Source organism: Hypomesus transpacificus, chromosome 6 (assembly GCF_021917145.1).
Source record: "Hypomesus transpacificus isolate Combined female chromosome 6, fHypTra1, whole genome shotgun sequence".
NCBI lineage: Eukaryota > Metazoa > Chordata > Actinopteri > Osmeriformes > Osmeridae > Hypomesus > Hypomesus transpacificus.
Genome location: NC_061065.1, coordinates 12,538,985 through 12,556,375, shown reverse-complemented (window position 1 = coordinate 12,556,375; position 17,391 = coordinate 12,538,985). Strand labels below are relative to the sequence as shown.

General features: G+C 40.0%; 3 protein-coding genes across 5 annotated transcripts; 2 read left to right on the top strand and 1 right to left on the bottom strand.

The window, feature by feature from the left end:
- Window positions 1-598: 598 nt before the first annotated feature.
- On the bottom strand, window positions 599-5,595 carry rmdn3 (regulator of microtubule dynamics 3). 2 transcript variants are annotated; one of them, XM_047021963.1, is made up of 12 exons: window positions 4,737-5,595; window positions 3,842-4,058; window positions 3,390-3,536; window positions 2,794-3,142; window positions 2,483-2,585; window positions 2,101-2,161; window positions 1,844-1,919; window positions 1,574-1,651; window positions 1,354-1,452; window positions 1,079-1,132; window positions 884-964; window positions 599-710 (listed from the first exon to the last, which is right to left on the bottom strand). In XM_047021963.1, exons 1-12 carry the CDS (start codon window positions 4,957-4,959, stop codon window positions 624-626), a joined length of 1,575 nt encoding a protein of 524 aa, XP_046877919.1. In that variant the 5' UTR covers window positions 4,960-5,595; the 3' UTR covers window positions 599-623. The 2 variants fall into 2 exon arrangements, with proteins under 2 accessions (XP_046877919.1, XP_046877920.1); XM_047021964.1 differs by having other exon boundaries at window positions 3,842-4,031; window positions 4,737-5,593.
- A 1,827-nt stretch (window positions 5,596-7,422) lies between these two features.
- LOC124468829 (GTP cyclohydrolase 1 feedback regulatory protein-like) lies at window positions 7,423-10,381 on the top strand. Of its 2 annotated transcripts, none has more exons than XM_047021801.1 (3): window positions 7,423-7,567; window positions 8,681-8,775; window positions 9,014-10,377. In XM_047021801.1, exons 1-3 carry the CDS (start codon window positions 7,505-7,507, stop codon window positions 9,147-9,149), a joined length of 294 nt encoding a protein of 97 aa, XP_046877757.1. In that variant the 5' UTR covers window positions 7,423-7,504; the 3' UTR covers window positions 9,150-10,377. The 2 variants fall into 2 exon arrangements, with proteins under 2 accessions (XP_046877757.1, XP_046877758.1); XM_047021802.1 differs by having other exon boundaries at window positions 7,426-8,282; window positions 9,014-10,381.
- A 2,641-nt stretch (window positions 10,382-13,022) lies between these two features.
- Window positions 13,023-16,804, top strand: LOC124469192 (cdc42 effector protein 3-like). The gene is made up of 2 exons (XM_047022326.1): window positions 13,023-13,257; window positions 14,794-16,804. Exon 2 carries the CDS (start codon window positions 14,888-14,890, stop codon window positions 15,509-15,511), a length of 624 nt encoding a protein of 207 aa, XP_046878282.1. The 5' UTR covers window positions 13,023-13,257; window positions 14,794-14,887; the 3' UTR covers window positions 15,512-16,804.
- The last annotated feature ends 587 nt before the right edge of the window (window positions 16,805-17,391 follow it).

The following is a 17,391-nucleotide window of genomic DNA, read 5'->3' as shown; positions in this document are numbered from 1 at the left end:
AGTACAATAGAAATAAATAAATCTATGTAAAAATGAAGGCAAAAAGGCAAACACTCAAGAAACGAGATAGATGTGACCTCAGTAAACCCCTTTTGTCGAAACTGAAAAGTTAAATATGCAAAAAATTCCATTGGACACAAGACTGTGCTTGGGATTGTGTTTGATCAAGAGCTACACTTTATTACTACATTAAAGCCTGAAAATATATTGATTATTGTCTTTGTTTAATATGATGAATTAGAACAGTGATTTTCATACTTTTTTTGTTACTGTTTATCCCAAAATATTTAATATTAAGAAGAGGTTGTTTGACTTCACATCTACATTTAGGAAATACAAAGCAAAGTTGAGAGTATTTAAATTAGTTCCACCAATTTACATTTAGTCAGAAGCACTTGCAAAATCCTTCACATGCTTAATTACAATGATAGAACAAACAAGAGTATTTCTGTTGATGTTCTGACTTTGACCTGGAATAACCATACATACAGTACACTGTATATAATCTAAATTTGTTTCATTGCAGTGACATGACAAATCTTCCTTTAAAACAAGATGAACACCTGATGAAGCTGACGAACTGGGATTGGTTATTCAATCAGGGACATCTTCTGTGTCCTTGCCTATTTTTCAACACTGGAGAGCGGGAGGTCATTTGGTTTGTCAATCAAGACTCTAAGCTCTGCTTGTAGTTTTGTGGTGTCATCCTCCTTGGGAAGAGAAAATGTGGTCAATTGGACAATAATGAACATTTGAGGAAATACTCACACGGCAGTTGAAGAAAAGTAGATCCAATTTGTGAATTTTGAACTAATGGCCATAAAAAGTGTTTTATTGAAGAAATAAACCAATAAGGATATCACCTCAATTGACGTTAACTTACCTGATTAGAAGTGCTAGGCATGTTTAAAGCAAGCCTCGCCCAATTCCTTGCCTCAGATCCATTACCAAGCTCGTTGTGACACTAAATTCAAGCATATATGCCGTTATTATTCAACCAACAAAGATCATGACCTATTGATAGCTTTTCTTTTCTTAGGCTTGAGAACAAAACTGCCGAGAGGTAAAGTTCCATTACCTTTGCAATGTAAAGTCTCACTGTCTTAGAAAATCCTGGGTTGAGCTCCTCAGCCTGAAATAAAGAAACAGAATGGGAGAAATTGAAAAAACAGAGAATAGATTTTGTTGTATTTTCAGACACAAATGTAAAAGTCTACTCATTAATATTGAAAGCAGTTGGGTTATGCATATTGGCAGAGACAGGCTACAGCCCAGCCTTATTATTAGATTATATGCGTTTAATAATGTATTTCATGTCATCCTTGATTTTGTTGACATTTCTGGATCAAGTACCTTGAGGAAGTTTTCCAATGCTTCATGGAGAGTTGATGTGGGTGGCCTTTCATACAAGGCAGCTGCAGCCTTCTTCTCCAACCAGCCAAGAGAGGAAACCTACAGTAGCAACACAACAGGGTCACCATTCAGCAAGCAAAGCACATAAGAACGAACCCATAAAGTCATAAGCAAATTCTTTAGTGATGTCACTGCCTTAACAGTCTAGGATGGTTGTCACCTCATAACACCAGCGCCCAAGTAGGTAGAAGCACAGTGGATCATCGTCCCTGAGGGAGATCGCTCTGTCTAGATGTTCCTAAAGCAGAAGGAAAAGGCAGGCAAAGATGGTGTATGCTACTGAACAAACTTTATTGGTATAACTGACATCGACAACTGGACCTGCTAATAGGAATCCTCTAGTGGAATGCACATTAACTATCTTCATTATGGGTACCTCAAGACAAGATGTTGAACCAGTATGCAGTATTTATGAGGCCTAGTACTTTACCTTGAGAATGTGGCTGCTTTTTAGTTTGCCATGCATGCTCTCGTACTGGGAGGTAAGTCCTGTGAGGACAGCAAACCTGGGGTGGAACAAGCCGTATCAGGGAACAGGTGTAAAATCAACTTTCTCAACCACTTTTTTTGATATAATGCTGTCCATTGGGGGGGGGGGGGGGGGGGGGGGGGGGGGGGGGGGGGGGGGGGGGGGGGGGGGGAGCTAAACTCCCTTTGCAGGAAGCAGAACTGTTTTGATCCACTCACCACTTGTGGCACTCTGCGTTCAGGCCATTCCTCTTCAGAGCAACCTCGGCCTCCTCCCGTCCTGTAGGGTGGAGTTTTAACATCAAGACCAAAGCCACATGGAGAAATACAGCACTTTACAAAACATCTTTTTTTTTTTATTCTTTTTTTTAATACATGAATATTGTCATCAAAATATATATTTTTTTCTTCTGCTTCTGTATTTGTGCGGCAGTATAAAAGTGCAATGTTGAGATTTCTTGTTCCTTTATGAACAAGCATTTATGTTCATTTATGTTTGCCTTAACTTTTTTTGGTGCCTAATACTTTTGCACAGTACTGTAAGTGTCAATGGTATTTCCTATTGATGTTACATATGGCTGAGTGTGTGGTTATGTGGCACCTTGCTCTGCGTATGACTTCCTCTCCTGTTTGTCCTCTGTAGCGTCACACATGTCGCTGTAGGCGCGGGCTAGTCGCCATAAAAACTCCCTGCTGTTGCCATACTGTGGGATAAAGTCAACGGATGCAAATACATTTTAGAAATATGGAAATTGCACCGTATGAAGAAAACATAGGCAAACCTGAACATGTAAATACACAGGTAGCTGAAGCTATGTTTAATATTTAAATACAATGGCCCAAAATGACCTCGGGTAAAATAGTCAACCGTCACTAGAACGTTGACTCCTTTCTACTGTCCCTCTGGATTACCTGTGCTTTGTTGGCAAGTAGGAGGTGAAAGCCCTCTGCTTTCAGGCTGGCATCTCCTGTATGGAGGATATCGCTCTGAGCCAGGAGCAGGGCCAACTCCCCACTGGGCGCCTCTGCCACAAACTCCTTCCTCTCCTCCTCTTGCTGTGTCCTCGGTTCTTCCTCCTCCTCCACCTCCTCCTCCCCCTCTTCCTGAGAATCGTCCTGGCGTAGAGTAAGGACCGTGGCACAGCTCTTGTCCTCGTCTTCGTCCTCCGACTCCTGCTCTGGCTCTATCTCTCCTTCCCTGTCGGTCTCTCTGTCCGTGTCTCGGTCCGTGTAGTCAGACTCGGCGTTAGCGGTTGAGTACCTAGTGCAGGTTAACAAAAGCACAATATCTGTGGCACCACTGTAGTTCAATATGGACTCGTTAGCTAAGTGTCAGGACAACTGTTTTACAGATGATCACGGATTAGCGGTCGAAAAGCTCATTTAGAAACAGGTAGACATTTTGTGTATTCTTAATAGGAGTCCACATATTGAACGCCTGTTTACTGGGAGGGGGGATTTCACCTTGTTCCTAAACATGTGTTAGAACACCCAGCAGTATCTCTTACCCTCCCTCGCTGGTGTCCCCTGCATACAGACTGGCTGTTCCCTGGCTGGCGGTGAAGTAGATGGAACTGGAGCTCATGGAGTCAGTGCGCTCCCTGTGGATGATGTGGCGTCTCCTCCGCGCCCGCTGGCTCTCCTCCATGCCCTTTCTGTTAGAGAAGGGCAAGACCACACCCGCTAAGAATCAGAGTGGGGGCCTAGTTGGAACGCCTGGAAATTCTTCTTCTTTTTTATTTCTCTCTATACCTGCTTGGAATATATTCTTATTCCTGCTTCAAATATATTCTTAAACTAAGTGTGGGATGGGATCATTATCCAAAATGGAAAGTTAGGAGGTATTTGTGACGCATCATCAACCTTATCCAAGTACCCACCAATCAGCCTGACTTGTGCTATACTCTACCAACAGACGTCCCCCCTAACGAGCAGGTCGGACGGCGGCCACACCACTCACTTGACATCCTGGATGATCTGCTGGGCGATGTCCTGCAGGCCGCCGCGGAGCTCGGCCACCTCGCCGCGGAGAGAGGCCACGCAGGTCAGCACCTCGTCCAGGCGGTTCCTCAGCTGCGCCTGCTGCCCTGGGGACAGGCCCTGCACCACCGCCTCCACCGCTGCCAGGGCCTGCTGCTGGGCAGCCGCCTCTGGGGATGGGGACAGGAAGGAGGGGTCTGTTTGCGTGTTTGTGTGTTATTATGGTGGTGGTCATTTGTTAACCACTGGGACAGTTGGGAATACTTGGTTGGGTATGTGTCATCAAGGTTTAGGTGGCAAACCAGCATAAAATCATAATAATAAACAATCATTCTGCCCCTGTTGAGCTATTTTACATTGTAATATGTAAAATATTAAAATTTTAATTTGTGGCAGACTCATTTTCTCATAGAGATGCATTCAATTCCACAAAGTTTGTAGTATCAGCTTGGAAGAGTAACAGTTAATGACATACGAAGAGCTGGATGATGCCAATGGGTCATAGACTTTAAATATTAAAAAAAATACCAACTGAATAAAATAGGGAACGAAGCTACGGAAGCGAGAAAAGTCAAATACCAAGCAGTTCACATTCATACGCACATGTTTTTGACTTGAATACCCATAAAAGTAGGTTGACAAATGTGATGTAATGAACACAAAACGTCCCCCAGTCCAAGCAACATAGAGAGCCACACAAGCCTGGATATGAAGACAGTAATACACACTCTCAGGAAAGGGCCTGCACGCACGAACGCACATTGCTTATGTGCCCATGGCATCAGTGATGGTTTGTAGCCTACTGCTCTGCTTTGTGGCAAGGCAGCATTGTGTCTCGTATTCTAGGGAACATTTATCTTGCTGAGCCATCTTACCTTCTGCATTAAGCGGTTCAAGGAGGAGAGCATCTGGATCAGTAATGTCCGTCGCCTGGCAAAGAGGGCTGGTGTGAAGTTGCAAGCATTGAGATCTTCTTCTCGTCACTTCTTTGTAGATTATAAATGCTATCAAGCCTACACCTGCTGTGGCTCCAACACCCAGTCCTATCATGCCATTTCTCCCCAACGACGTGTTCATGGTACGCCAAAGTGAGACCATACCCGGAATTCAAACTTAAGTGGTTTACAGTTGGCTTTGTCTCAAGTCAAAACCTCATGCTGATGACAGCACTTTCGTTTTTTACAATATTTGAGCTGAACTACTGGTAAAACGCACGAGTAGCCTAGTACGACCGACGTTCGCGAAGCTAGCTATTCTAGCTTTCTTGGATAGTGCTACTACACCCAACCACTTCGGTGTAAATGTGGGAGATGATACCCGATGACAAAAAAACTAGATAAATACCAACGTTATTTAATAGAAATGTTTACATGCCAGCAATGCCTTCACTTTCATAATCGGTACTTGTGAGACGACTATGGCTAGCTACATCAAATGCCTGATGTTAATGCTAAGCCCGGGTAGCATGGACTAGAACGAGCTGTCAAAAACTGAGATGGTAACTAAAACAAGCATGCAGGTGATGTGGTCCATCCAAACACATACAATATATTACTTTTCTGTCTGTAATACACACGCTAGCTACCATACACGTTTACAGAATCAAGGGCAAAGACCTTAGAGTTAAAAACAAAACATCGTCGTGTTCTGTGTCGTTTTTGACCCGCGCGTCGATTTGACTTTGTACCAGGGAGGAGGAACCAGAGCCATAGAAAAAGAGAGTTGCGACACGCTTTGATCTCGCCGACACGTGATCACGTGGTTCAAGTAGCTCGCTGTAGTTCCAAAAAGCCCCACTGCTGTCAACTTTTTTGAATGGTTTTCAATGGAGCTGGCCAACGGAAGTCGCTTTCTCAGGCAAATTACGAATGAAACAGGCTCAGTTGAAGAAATCCGATATTCTGGCTATCTTCAGCTGACTCTTATCTACATTAGGCAGTCCTCGCTGACGTTTTTGGTGAACAATGGAGTGAACTACAACATGTGTGAACACTCACTGCCAGTGAAACGCAGGGAAAAAGCTAGAGCTTGTTTGTCACGTGGTTCCGGTAGCTCGCTGTAGTTAAATGAAAACCCACTGCTGTCAACGTGTTTGAATGGTTTTCGGCGGGACCGACAGCAGCACCATCTCGATTCACGGATATTTTCGGTATATTAACACAATATCAATTGGTTACTGGTGTGTTGTATCATGTATGTATGCTACTTTATTAACATGTATGTATAACATTAACTTATAATGCATAACGCAATATTGTGAAGCAGAGCTGGAAATGGCTATGCTAGCCTACATTGTTCCACTTAACGTTTAACCTTCGACTGTTGAAGTAAATGGGATTTGTTCAACTTTTTTTTTCTTCATCAGCCCACTTACAATTTACCACATTAACAACACGTTTGTACTTGATGCAAGTTGAATCTAACCATGATCACCGGCAAAAGTTCAATAGAAAAAAATTGAACAGAATATACAAGGCAACCAACTGCAATTCAATAAAACATTTTATTGTGCAATATGTCCAGTGTTCTTCCACTCCTTTTGTTTGTAGTGAGCAGGTGATCTTAATGTCTGCTTTTCACAAAACTTAGACCGCAGTAGTAGATGCATCTAGTTGAGCTAACTAACTAGCTAGCTATTGAGTGGACCTGAAATTCCTGCCGAGCGTTGCTGGACGATAGGGGACCCAAGGCTTTAATCTGCAATTCATTGTTGCTAGCTATAATCAGATGTACTATAGGCTAATAAGAGCAGATTCTGTAAACTGTGTATGCCAAAGAACACCAATAACTTGAACTAATTTGACAGACTATAAACCAACGAACTTCTGGTTGATACACATGCTCTTTAGCTAGCTACAGTAAAAGTGTTGCATAGCTCTACTATAGTCTATCGCAAACTGCATTTAGAATCTAACAAGCTATAATCTAACAAGCCATAATCTTACAATACATTTTCTCTACAGCTGGCTATATGAAATACTACTAATAACAATTGATATGTGGTGGTTGAAATATGAAAAAATGCAGGATTTTCATCAATTTACCAGCTCACTTGCTTCGTAGACACTGAAAATGAATGGGGTTCAACGGTGGAAAATACAATGTTTGGAACTATAGGTTGCATGATACACGCTTAACTTCCGCATTCCTCGATAACAATGGGAGTCTATGGAAGTGTCGCAACTCTCTTTTTCTATGGCTCTGGGAGGAACGATAAAAATGCTGGAATTAGTGGGCTATGATCATACTTCCGTTGGAAACCAAAATATATAATTTGACATAAAACGTAGAACAGTACCAGATAACTTACAATAATATTTGCTGGAATTATTTGAAATTCTACAACAAATGACATTAACAGATATACAGAGAATGCTCTGTTAGTTTAATCTTGTAATATTTGTCCAACATTTGCATAAATCTTTTAATAAAGCAACACATATATTTTTATTGTTGTTTACATTTCATTAAATATGCTCAAAGAGTACGCTTAATGTCACAGTGACAAAAAAAGGCACATTTTGGGATTTTTCATAGTCATCCTTGGGCTGACTGATCAAATCCACAGCAAGAGCACGGCAGGAACATTCCAGAGCATGTAAACAGCAAACTCATAGGGAACATGGATTAAAGATCACAGAGAATGCAGAAACACGGAGGGAAAAGAAAGCCAGGGGATAGCCTACAGAGAACACCAAAAGCGAAGGTAACAGGAACATAGGGATACCATCGGAAAATGTGTCATAACTACCTGTATGTCCCTAGTCTGTGTTATTGTGGTTGCAAAAACTAAATTAAATACGGATATTAAAGATTGTATCCAGCTATGGTGGCTCCACATGACAGGATATTAATTTCTTTATCAGGCATCATTTTTTCATTAAAAAAGAAAAGAAATAGACTATGATGTGTGTTTCCTGTCTATCTTTTTGTATTAGAACATGCTTTTGGTATTAACTCTAACTCGAGCAGTTTACCTATTGTAATGTACAACTTTAAGTAGCCTATCCAGCATGACATCCAATACACTGTATCCAGAATTACATTTTTGAATTGCTATTGATGATTAGACATGTAATTGTTCTTGATAATATTTTTTGTCATTTGATATTTATAAATATAGTAGGGCATTTGAGTAACATATTTTCCATTCAATAATTAATATCAATCATTTATAATAGTTCAGTAATGGATTCAATGTGAACACCTACCTCACGCTTTTGGTGTGAGCTTTTTACGCCCTCTTCAGCTCCCTCATGGTAAGGCATCAACTTCTGAGCCCTGCCCAGTGCCGACTGACTAACCTACACTCAGTAGTTATACAGCTAACAAACCACACAGGCTCCGAGGAATAATCCAAGGAGACTCAAAGTATTTTTTCAAAGATGCCATATGTTCTGATCAGCACATTACTGCGTCTGGTTTGTCGATTTACCTTTTTATGCATGCTGCCTGTGTTACAGTTAAACTTTTGTATTCATACATTGTACAGTAGTCATTAGAAATTACTAATGAAAATGATTATAATTAAATGAATGTATTTACTTAAAATTAAATTGACTTAGGTCAAAGGAATGAAAATAACTGGATATATTAGACAATGACCTCCTAATAAAGGCGCGTCAATATTTGACAACAGTTCAAATAGGATAGAAAGTAATTCCAATAGTCATTAAAAATAGCAGTATATGATCTAAATGTTTAGGATGTGAAGTGATTAGATCATACATCATTTTGAATTTATTACCATTGCGTACATACATCAAAATATACAATATCAGCTTAAATATATGAGTTGCACCATCATCACTCTTCTCAGGAGACAGGTCCAACCATGGTTGGTGATGAATCCTCCGACCCCGCTATCATGAACTACCTGGGAGCCAAAAAGACCAATGCATTGGGTAACAACTTGTAAGTGATGCATGCAATGTCCTTTTTCTCCTGGTGGTATAATCATTTATTGTGTTTAAGATGATTATATCTTCAAATCCATTGTTGATTTTGTACACTGTAAGCACTCAATAAGTGAAAAGTGTAGCAACATTTGATGCATAATTGGACAAGACAAACAAGGGTGTTTATGTGTTCAAATACGTTTGTAAGCATTTCATGAATGTGCTGTGCCCATTTGAAAACCTTAATCCTGCAGTTCTGAGTACCATGTTGAGGAGCCTCCCCGGGTGGTCATGGATAAACTGGAAAAGATGGGCTTCTCTGTGATCAGCATGACTGGTGTGGGACAAACCCTGGTCTGGTGTCTGCACAAGGACATCAGCCCTATGTGACGGAAGCTTCAGTCAAATGCCACTAGAGGGAGCCACAGCAATTCCCCGTAGGGACACCATCACAAAAGCACACCTGTTCTTCTGAGCATGTGAAACCTTAATCTTTACTGTTTACTCCCAGCATCTAACTCAAGCAAGTCAGCAAATACTGTATAATGTATGCATGTCTAAATTGCCTGTTACTGACAATTCATATTTCTAATTGGATTACGTTTAATTGTATATGTAATACTGTACTTGTTTCGCTTGTAGCCTACACAGTATAGTAGGTAGTGCATACAGTATAGTACAGTCATTTGAACTAAAACACTGTGTTATATGTCAATGTAATGTCATGTAGATACAGTCCAGTGACTCTCTATTGGAGAATCCTCCAGAAAATACCAAGGTTGAGTGCAGATTACCATCCAAACCTTCATCTTGAACCTTTTTACAGATGTTTCCCCTACAAGGACAAATAAACTGTGTGGATTTCAATGGATGAGAACAATAAATCTAATTAGCACATCACTGCATTGGTATTTTGTTGCTCAAGAATGTTTGAGAGAGGAGCATTTGACTTTAAGCTTCATGTGTACTTACTACCTCGTTGTTATGATCAGTGACCTATGCTCTTTTGTAAAGCTCTCTCTTGGAAGTCGCTTTGGATAAAAGCATCTGCTAAATATATAAATGTGAATGTGTACGATACTTCTTATGGTATTTCCTGTCCCCTTTGTTTGTACCAGGAACTGGTTATATTTGGTTTTAGAGGATGGAAGAGCTGCATGGCCGACACTTTGTGTTTAGGATGTGCTGATCCACTGTGGTTGAGAGAGTACCTTCAAAACAATTACCTGGTGAATGTATTTTGATTATATGACAAATAATCACATAATCAAGTTCATAATCAAAATAATTGTAACTTAAACTCAACTGTTACTGTCATATGCTATTGTTCCCAATGTCAAATATATATGAGAGTGAGGGCTTTGTTTGCATGTGTCTTCCACAGTGTACATGAACCATGAGAAGAATGTTGTTATTTACCATGAGCCAGGTCATAGCTCCATCACACATGTTTTTCTCCATGTTTCAAAATCCCAAGGATTTGATGTGTCACAAATGAGGAAGCCACTGTGATAAAGAGGGTTTCAACGAATTCCAGGAGCACAGAGGATGTTGGATGTTGGAAGGTTGTTTGGTTACACATTTCAGCCAAAAATGTAAGCCGATGACGGATAACAACAGAAAATGTCACGGTATGAGTGCCAGCCCTCGTTGATTAAATCAGATATATGTGAGCGAGCATAATCCTGTCTTTGGTATCTCTCAGTTCACTGTGCATTTCTCACAAGCTCAAGATTCATATGTCATTCGTCATCTCCATTTTTGAGGGCCAGGGAGAAGAGGAAATCATTGGAACAGCCCTTTAACAGGCCTTAGCACTCACTTCACATGAACATGGTAGGCAGGAATTTACAACAATAGCCAATTGGAGGCTTAAACTATCAGCTCAAAATATTTCCTCTTCAGAACCATTTTTTCCAGCAATCTGAATCAAGCATCTGACACATGATCCTTGTCACTTCCTGGTCCGAACTTAAACAAGTTGACCTTAATGAGAATATTTGACCACATCAATAAATAAACAATCACAAAGGAGGCATCTAGCAATCCAACCACTCAGTGAGGAATTCCAGGCATTCAATTTAAACATACTATTCAGGCTAGAGAGATAATGCAAGTCACACTGCATGTTCTGCAGGTGTGGGAGAGCTTTCATGTGTAGATGGGTAAACTGGATTATGCAATGAGCGCTTATCTAAGGAACGTGACCAAATAAGGACTTGGAATGCAGGTGAGCATACTGTGTACCTACCATTTTCTCAATTTCTCTGTCATTGACAATGATAGAATTGTAAAGGTGGTTTAGATAAATACTGTTCATGGTCATTAGTGTAATGGATGCCATTTATTAAACATTTATTAAACTCATGACTGCATGTTATGTACATGAAGTCTACTGCCCACCCGCTGTGGTGAGGCTCAGTCAGGCCTGTACTGCAGCCATTTTACATCACAAATGAACGGGTACATTCAATGATTATCGTATTGCACCTTTTATATTTTGTCGAAACAGGTTTCAATGGCTAAGTAGGCCAGTCAATTCACTACTGTTTGAAAGTTGGAGACAGTGAGATTCTTAGGTAAGAGATTAAGGAGAAAAGATAGAACACACACTCACTCATTCTGAGCAGGTCGCATTCTCGGAATGCTCTGATTTATGTGTTGGATCATTTGGCCTCAGGATGAATGCTGCAGGCCGAACTATAAGTCTAAGACAGTGAAACCATTCCATTAATGTTCTATGAGGTGTTTGGAAAACATTGATGGTGTGTTGAGACCTGTTTTTTTCCAGGGGAGTTTCAGGTGGCCCAGTGTCATCAGGAAAGGTTAAATGTTCGTGTTATTTCAAATAAAGGCAAGCAAAGGCTAACCAGAGAGGAAATACTCCATACCATATTTACTTCATGTTTTACATGGACATTTAGCGAATAATAATAGTAACAGATTTTCAGGGCAAACATCTAATTCAAAGTCCTCCTGGCTTTATGGTCTGGAAACACTGCTTGGTTGTTGTCAGGCCAATGATGGGGGGGTGTTCTCTTCAAGGTCAGCCTGTGGTGACATTAATCATTGACAATAATATATTTCAACCTATTTCAATAGACTTTTTGGGTCCAATTATGTTTTTGCTTCGGCGTTAACTTTGAAAGTGGTAATAGTTATTGGAATAGACAATAGTAGTACAGTAGAGTTTCCTACTTTGCTAACACAGAAGCACTGCAAGATTGGTTATTGCAGCTTCTAATTTATTGTGTATGTCATTTGTGCCAAGCGATACTTCGGAGTAGTCATAGGGGTAGTCATCTTGGCAGTTTGTTCAGTTTATTTCTTAAGTCAACGGGTTGACAAACAAGTCTAATCTGCATTTGATACAATTTCATTATTTCACTTTTATTGAAACCCCATAACATTCTAAGTCTCCAACTAGGTTTGTGGCAGTGCGTTCACACATAGTTCTATCACTAACTAGCCTTTTGAAGGTCCTCTATTGCAGCTTCATTAAAACCCCATAATCTTCTTCACCATTAATATATTAGCAAGTTGTGTTCAACTTCAACAAGTGTCTTTTTCAACATTCAAAGTAACATGAAACGTTTGTGAAAACATATGTGTACAACAGTTTATCATTTATTCATTTTTTTTTTTTAGCAGACGCTCTTATCCAGAGCGACTTAAAAACTTATCAGTTTTTATCCGTTTTTTTCTCCACTCTGAGGACAACCAGGATTTTGATTTGGCTCAGTACACCTGATTTCACAAATCATTAATTTATTTAAACAAGATGTTCGATGGCTTGTCTTGAAAGAAACCTGTGCACAGGGCCAAGATGAGATTGAAGAAAACTATTATAACATTCCTTTGGCATGCGAATACTTACCAAGTAAATTGTAACCACACCGTGCCTGAAAATTCCTCGGAACAGTCTGCACCTTTAAACGGATGAGATTCTTTAACTTATTTACCTTCCTACCTGCAGGGCAAATATGATTTTATCCAGAGCTATTGCCCTCCCCTTTTCACTAAAGCAGCACACACTTTACCTGAGTCCTGCACTGTTTTATCAACCCCCACCCCAACACCCCCACAACAACATTTGGTTATTGGGGAGATCAGTCACACACTGAAAACACACGTACACATACACATACAGTTACAAATAATACATAATAATAATAATTAAATAATAATAATAATTACATAATAGTTACAAAGATCAGTCTTGTAACACACAAGGTTGAGCGAGGGGGAGGGACTGGAGTTGTATTACCTTGAGCAAACACACCCAGGAGAGACCAGTGAGTTGATAAGCCTGTCTGGTTCAGTACACGTGTGTGACAAGGTAGTCCTCTTCAGTGTTTCAGATTTGGGGTAACAGAAATGCTCACAGTCTGAGGAGCTAGTCTTTCAACCTCTACACTACAAGACAAGTCTTGCTCCAATCTCATCAATGGACTAAACAAACCATTCAAAGGAGAACAGGCTTCTACTTGCCACACAGGTGAGCCTGAATAGTACCTTCTCACTGTCTGAGCTCAGAGCTTGACCAATTGTCTACCCACACAGACTTTAAACCTTGATTTATATTTGAATTTTGCCTATTTTTCTTTTTCTTTGACCAAAGTCAGGGCTTTGAAGGCTTATGCTACAAAGTCAAATAGGTGTCAATTTATCAAATTAGATTCAAATAATGCATATATATATATAGGATAAACCTTATTTATGTTTGGAAACAGAATAGCAGTTCCATCATTGGATTATATTCCTGTTAGTGCATTGTGTCAACGACCTTAGTTTACCAGGGATAGTATGTCTGTGACATACTCGATGTCCTCAGCTCGATGTATAATTATCCACCTGTAAGCCTTACAGACTGAGAAAGGAATGCTGCTGGGTCAACTATCAGATATCTACACATCAGGAAGAATTGTAAAAGGCCATGCAAAACCCTGGGTCATACTGTTTGTTTGAAAGTTTGTGTGTGTGTTTTAAAGCATTTGTTTGGTACCAAACTTTATTTATTTCATTGCTTTTGATTACACTCCCTAAAGTCAAAACCATTCAAAACCAATGACAATTTGATGTTATGTAAAGGCACCCTACTAATGTATGTAACCTAGAATCATACTTATTTTAGTTATGATAAATATTTAATTAAGTGCATATTTCATCCAATAGTGATAACTCTGTTTAGAATTAGCCATTTCTGGAAAAGTATGTATTCTTTTAAAAAGAAAATGCAAATCTTTCTGACAGCAGCATAACTGCAAACCAAAATGTTAATGAGGTGTTTTTTTAAGATGACAATAGAAAAAGATAACATTCATGTTTTAGGCCACTTAGGAAAAATCTGTTTCTGTATCACGTTTTCCTCTGGTCATAAATGCAACAACAATTGACCTCTTAAGAAAGGTATTGTTTCCTCTCAGGTGATATAACACACAGTACTGAGGATAGTGAAACGTTTCAATTTGCAAAGGTAAATTTCCTTACTTCCAGTTAGAACAAGTCTTGATTGCAACATATTGCATGTAAAAGACCTGGGAGTAGAACTTAACGAATGCAGTCGCTTTCTAATTCAAGCAGGCACATGAAAAAGCACCAACAACAAAATAACATCTGCTATGCTATTTGAAATGACACACAATTCCAATACTAAGTTCTCACAATCATTAAAAAACAACTGTGTCTGTTTTAGTTCTGACGAATAGCAAATTGATTATCAGGTTGTAATTCCTTACTGATTTGACCAGAAGTCATGCAAAGCTTCTTAAGATCCACAACACTAGTCTAACAAATGTGTTTGTTTAAATTGTCATGGCTCCAGGTAAATAAAAAAGGTAACGTGAAGCCATGACAAGGCATCCATCTGAAACTGGAATAAGATTTTAAAAAATTCAGTAATGTCATAACATAACATCTGTAAAATACCCATGAACATGGGAGCATAGGATGGAATTGCTTTATGTTAACATTAAACATTAAATGTGAATGATAGTATGATTCTTTTTGTAACCTTTGTTCTTTCTTTCCACAGCTACCAAAGTTCAACAACCATTTCCTTTCAACTGACCCATCCTTTTAAACTTCTGCCTTAAAATCATCACACACACACGGAGACAGTGTCCAAGATGCCTCTGAAGACCGCCATGTACTTCAAGTCTGCCACCTTGCGTTCGACCCGCAAGCAGAAGCGCCTGTCCGTCAACATGATCAGCCTGCCATTGGGCGACTTCCGCCACCTCTCTCACATCGGTCTGGACGCCAGGGGTGAGGCTATCGGTGACCTCTCGGCTCTCCAGAGGAGCGGCAGCCTAATCCTCCGCAGCTCCCAGAGCCACCAGGACCTCTTCCAGACCGCCACCCCCAACGGGTCCCCCCCACCTCCCCCCAAGCCCCCTCGGCTCCTGAGTCCGGAGGAGAGGAAGGCACAGGCCATAACCAAGCCCAGTTCCCTCTCCCAAGGTCGCAAACACAAAAAGTGCCATTCTCTGCCTTTGCTCGATACCATCGAGGTGGTGGAATGTGATGATCATGGACAAGAGCAGTCCATGCCAGCACAGCAGGAAGGGAGAAATGCAGGTTTGACAATGCAGCTGGGGGTTTCAAAATTGGATGGGGGCTCCACCCACATCCCATGTTCCCTGGTGGAGGCCCCCGTAGTGGAAGAAGATCCATGCTTTGCCTTGGACCTTGACTTGGGGCCTTCCATTCTGGAGGATGTGCTACATGTGATGGACAGGCTCCACCAGTGAGACTTTAGGCTCGGTGGAAATTCTAGCAGATGGGATTTCATTTTAAGGTACTTTTTAAGCACCAACCTGTATATATGAACAAAATCTCGATTTGTCGAAGGACGCTAATGTAAACCTATGTTCTTAGGCTACTATAAGTAGAAATGTATCGTGAGTGCTTCTACTTGAAGCCCTTATTTTCCGAGAAATTAGAGAAACAGGAATATATTAGACTTTTCTTCACTTGACTCATGGTATTTGAGAACAGCTGTGATGTCACATAGTGTGGGACAGACACAGAAACTGTGTGTGTCACAAAGTTCCAGACACTCAACTATGAGACAGAGCTGTGTGTGTGACAAATGTTTATGACTAACACTTGTCAGTAAAACCTTATTGTGAAAGCACCAGTTGGTTATTTTGTGCTGACAATACAGGCTAACGTACACTATTGTACTGGGATATCATTGCATCAGGCTGGAGGTAACTGTGACTCATGATTCATGCAGGACATTTTTTATTTTAAACACACACAAAAACACAAAACCTTTGGTTGCCAACAGTTATACTGTAACACTTCCAGTGACAGTGAACATGGTGGCTATATAGATGAACATGTTGTCAGTTCATTTTATAGGTCACTTTGGGAGGTATCTCACGTGATTGCTTAAGCAAGCAGTGAAAGCTAATCTAACTTGGACAATAAACCACTGTAGTTATGCCTATGTATGCATCTTTATGACATGGTTCAAACAGTCAATAAAAATCTCAGGAAATGACAGTCTTGAAAGAAGTTAGCGGGCAATTATTTTCTCTATTGTGCTTTGAAGGAAAACTGTTGAAACAAATGTGGGGATTTCTTCATATTAGGAAGAGTTCTGGTTTTGCTTGCGTTAATGCACTACTGCTGATCTTTTTCTGAACAACCCTTTTAACTAAATGTGAAATAACGAGCATACAATACTTCTGTGTCATGCCTTTTTCTGTCACTACATGCAGACAATACTGCCAACTTGTGGTGGCAAAACAGACAGCATGTGCAAAGTGCTGTGTTTTTTCACCAACAAACTATTATAAATTGTGTAAGAAAATACAAAGTTTCTGAACCAAGTTTCTTGTTTAACTTATTGTTGTATCATTGTTTTCACTGGCTATATATGGTGAACACAAAGTGTAGCAAGGTAGACTTCTATTAAACAACAATATGTCAGTGAAGATTTCAATGTAAATCAAAATCCTTCACTTCAAGGTTTTTAACCGACCATGTTTGACATTTACTCACAAACTTACAAAACAAGTTAGCGAAGGGCTTGTAGTATTATTGTAAATTATGGATCATCTTTCTTCTTGAGAAATGTGATCGCATTTTCGAGTAAAATTATATTGTCTCCCATTTCAACACAACTTTTTAATTTTTTTACCCTCCACTCCAAACCTCACGATAGAACTTTGGTACAACTGTGCCATTGATTGTGGACTGCATCTGTGAGTAAACATGAATGAGCTTTTTGTCTCTGGCACACACACATGCTTGCATGCAAGCACACACACGCACGCACGCACGCACACACACACACACACACACACACACACACACACACACACACACATATATACACTGAATCTTCCTCCCACTGTTTACTCCCACACTGATCTCTTGATCTGTTTCTGACAGCTCTCCTTTCAAAAAGACTCTCTGTTTGTTTATGACCTTTAAAAAGGGTCTTCAAAATAATTTTCCCTTTTCAAACTTATGGTTTGATAGGGTTTGAATATTTTTGCAAGGCATCGTATACACTTGGTACAAACAACATGCTTCCGTCCTTGCAACTTTCCATTGAGATGTTTCTTTTCTTTTACCTCATTTGTCACATAAAAAGAGAACATATTCTAACCTTTCC

Bases quoted from the DNA above. Each gene is read 5' to 3' on its own strand.
- rmdn3 (XM_047021963.1), bottom strand. From the start codon at position 4,959: ATGGTCTCACTTTGGCGTACCATGAACACGTCGTTGGGGAGAAATGGC. The intron at 4,059-4,736 runs GTAAGATGGCTC...ACACGCAAACAG, and splicing joins TGAACCGCTTAATGCAGAAG to ACCCCTCCTTCCTGTCCCCA. The intron at 3,537-3,841 runs GTGAGTGGTGTG...CTTCTCTAACAG, and splicing joins CAGATCATCCAGGATGTCAA to AAAGGGCATGGAGGAGAGCC.
- LOC124468829 (XM_047021801.1), top strand. From the start codon at position 7,505: ATGCAGAAACACGGAGGGAAAAGAAAGCCAGGGGATAGCCTACAGAGA. The intron at 7,568-8,680 runs GTAACAGGAACA...CACTCTTCTCAG, and splicing joins AGAGAACACCAAAAGCGAAG to GAGACAGGTCCAACCATGGT. The intron at 8,776-9,013 runs GTAAGTGATGCA...TTAATCCTGCAG, and splicing joins AATGCATTGGGTAACAACTT to TTCTGAGTACCATGTTGAGG.
- LOC124469192 (XM_047022326.1), top strand. From the start codon at position 14,888: ATGCCTCTGAAGACCGCCATGTACTTCAAGTCTGCCACCTTGCGTTCG.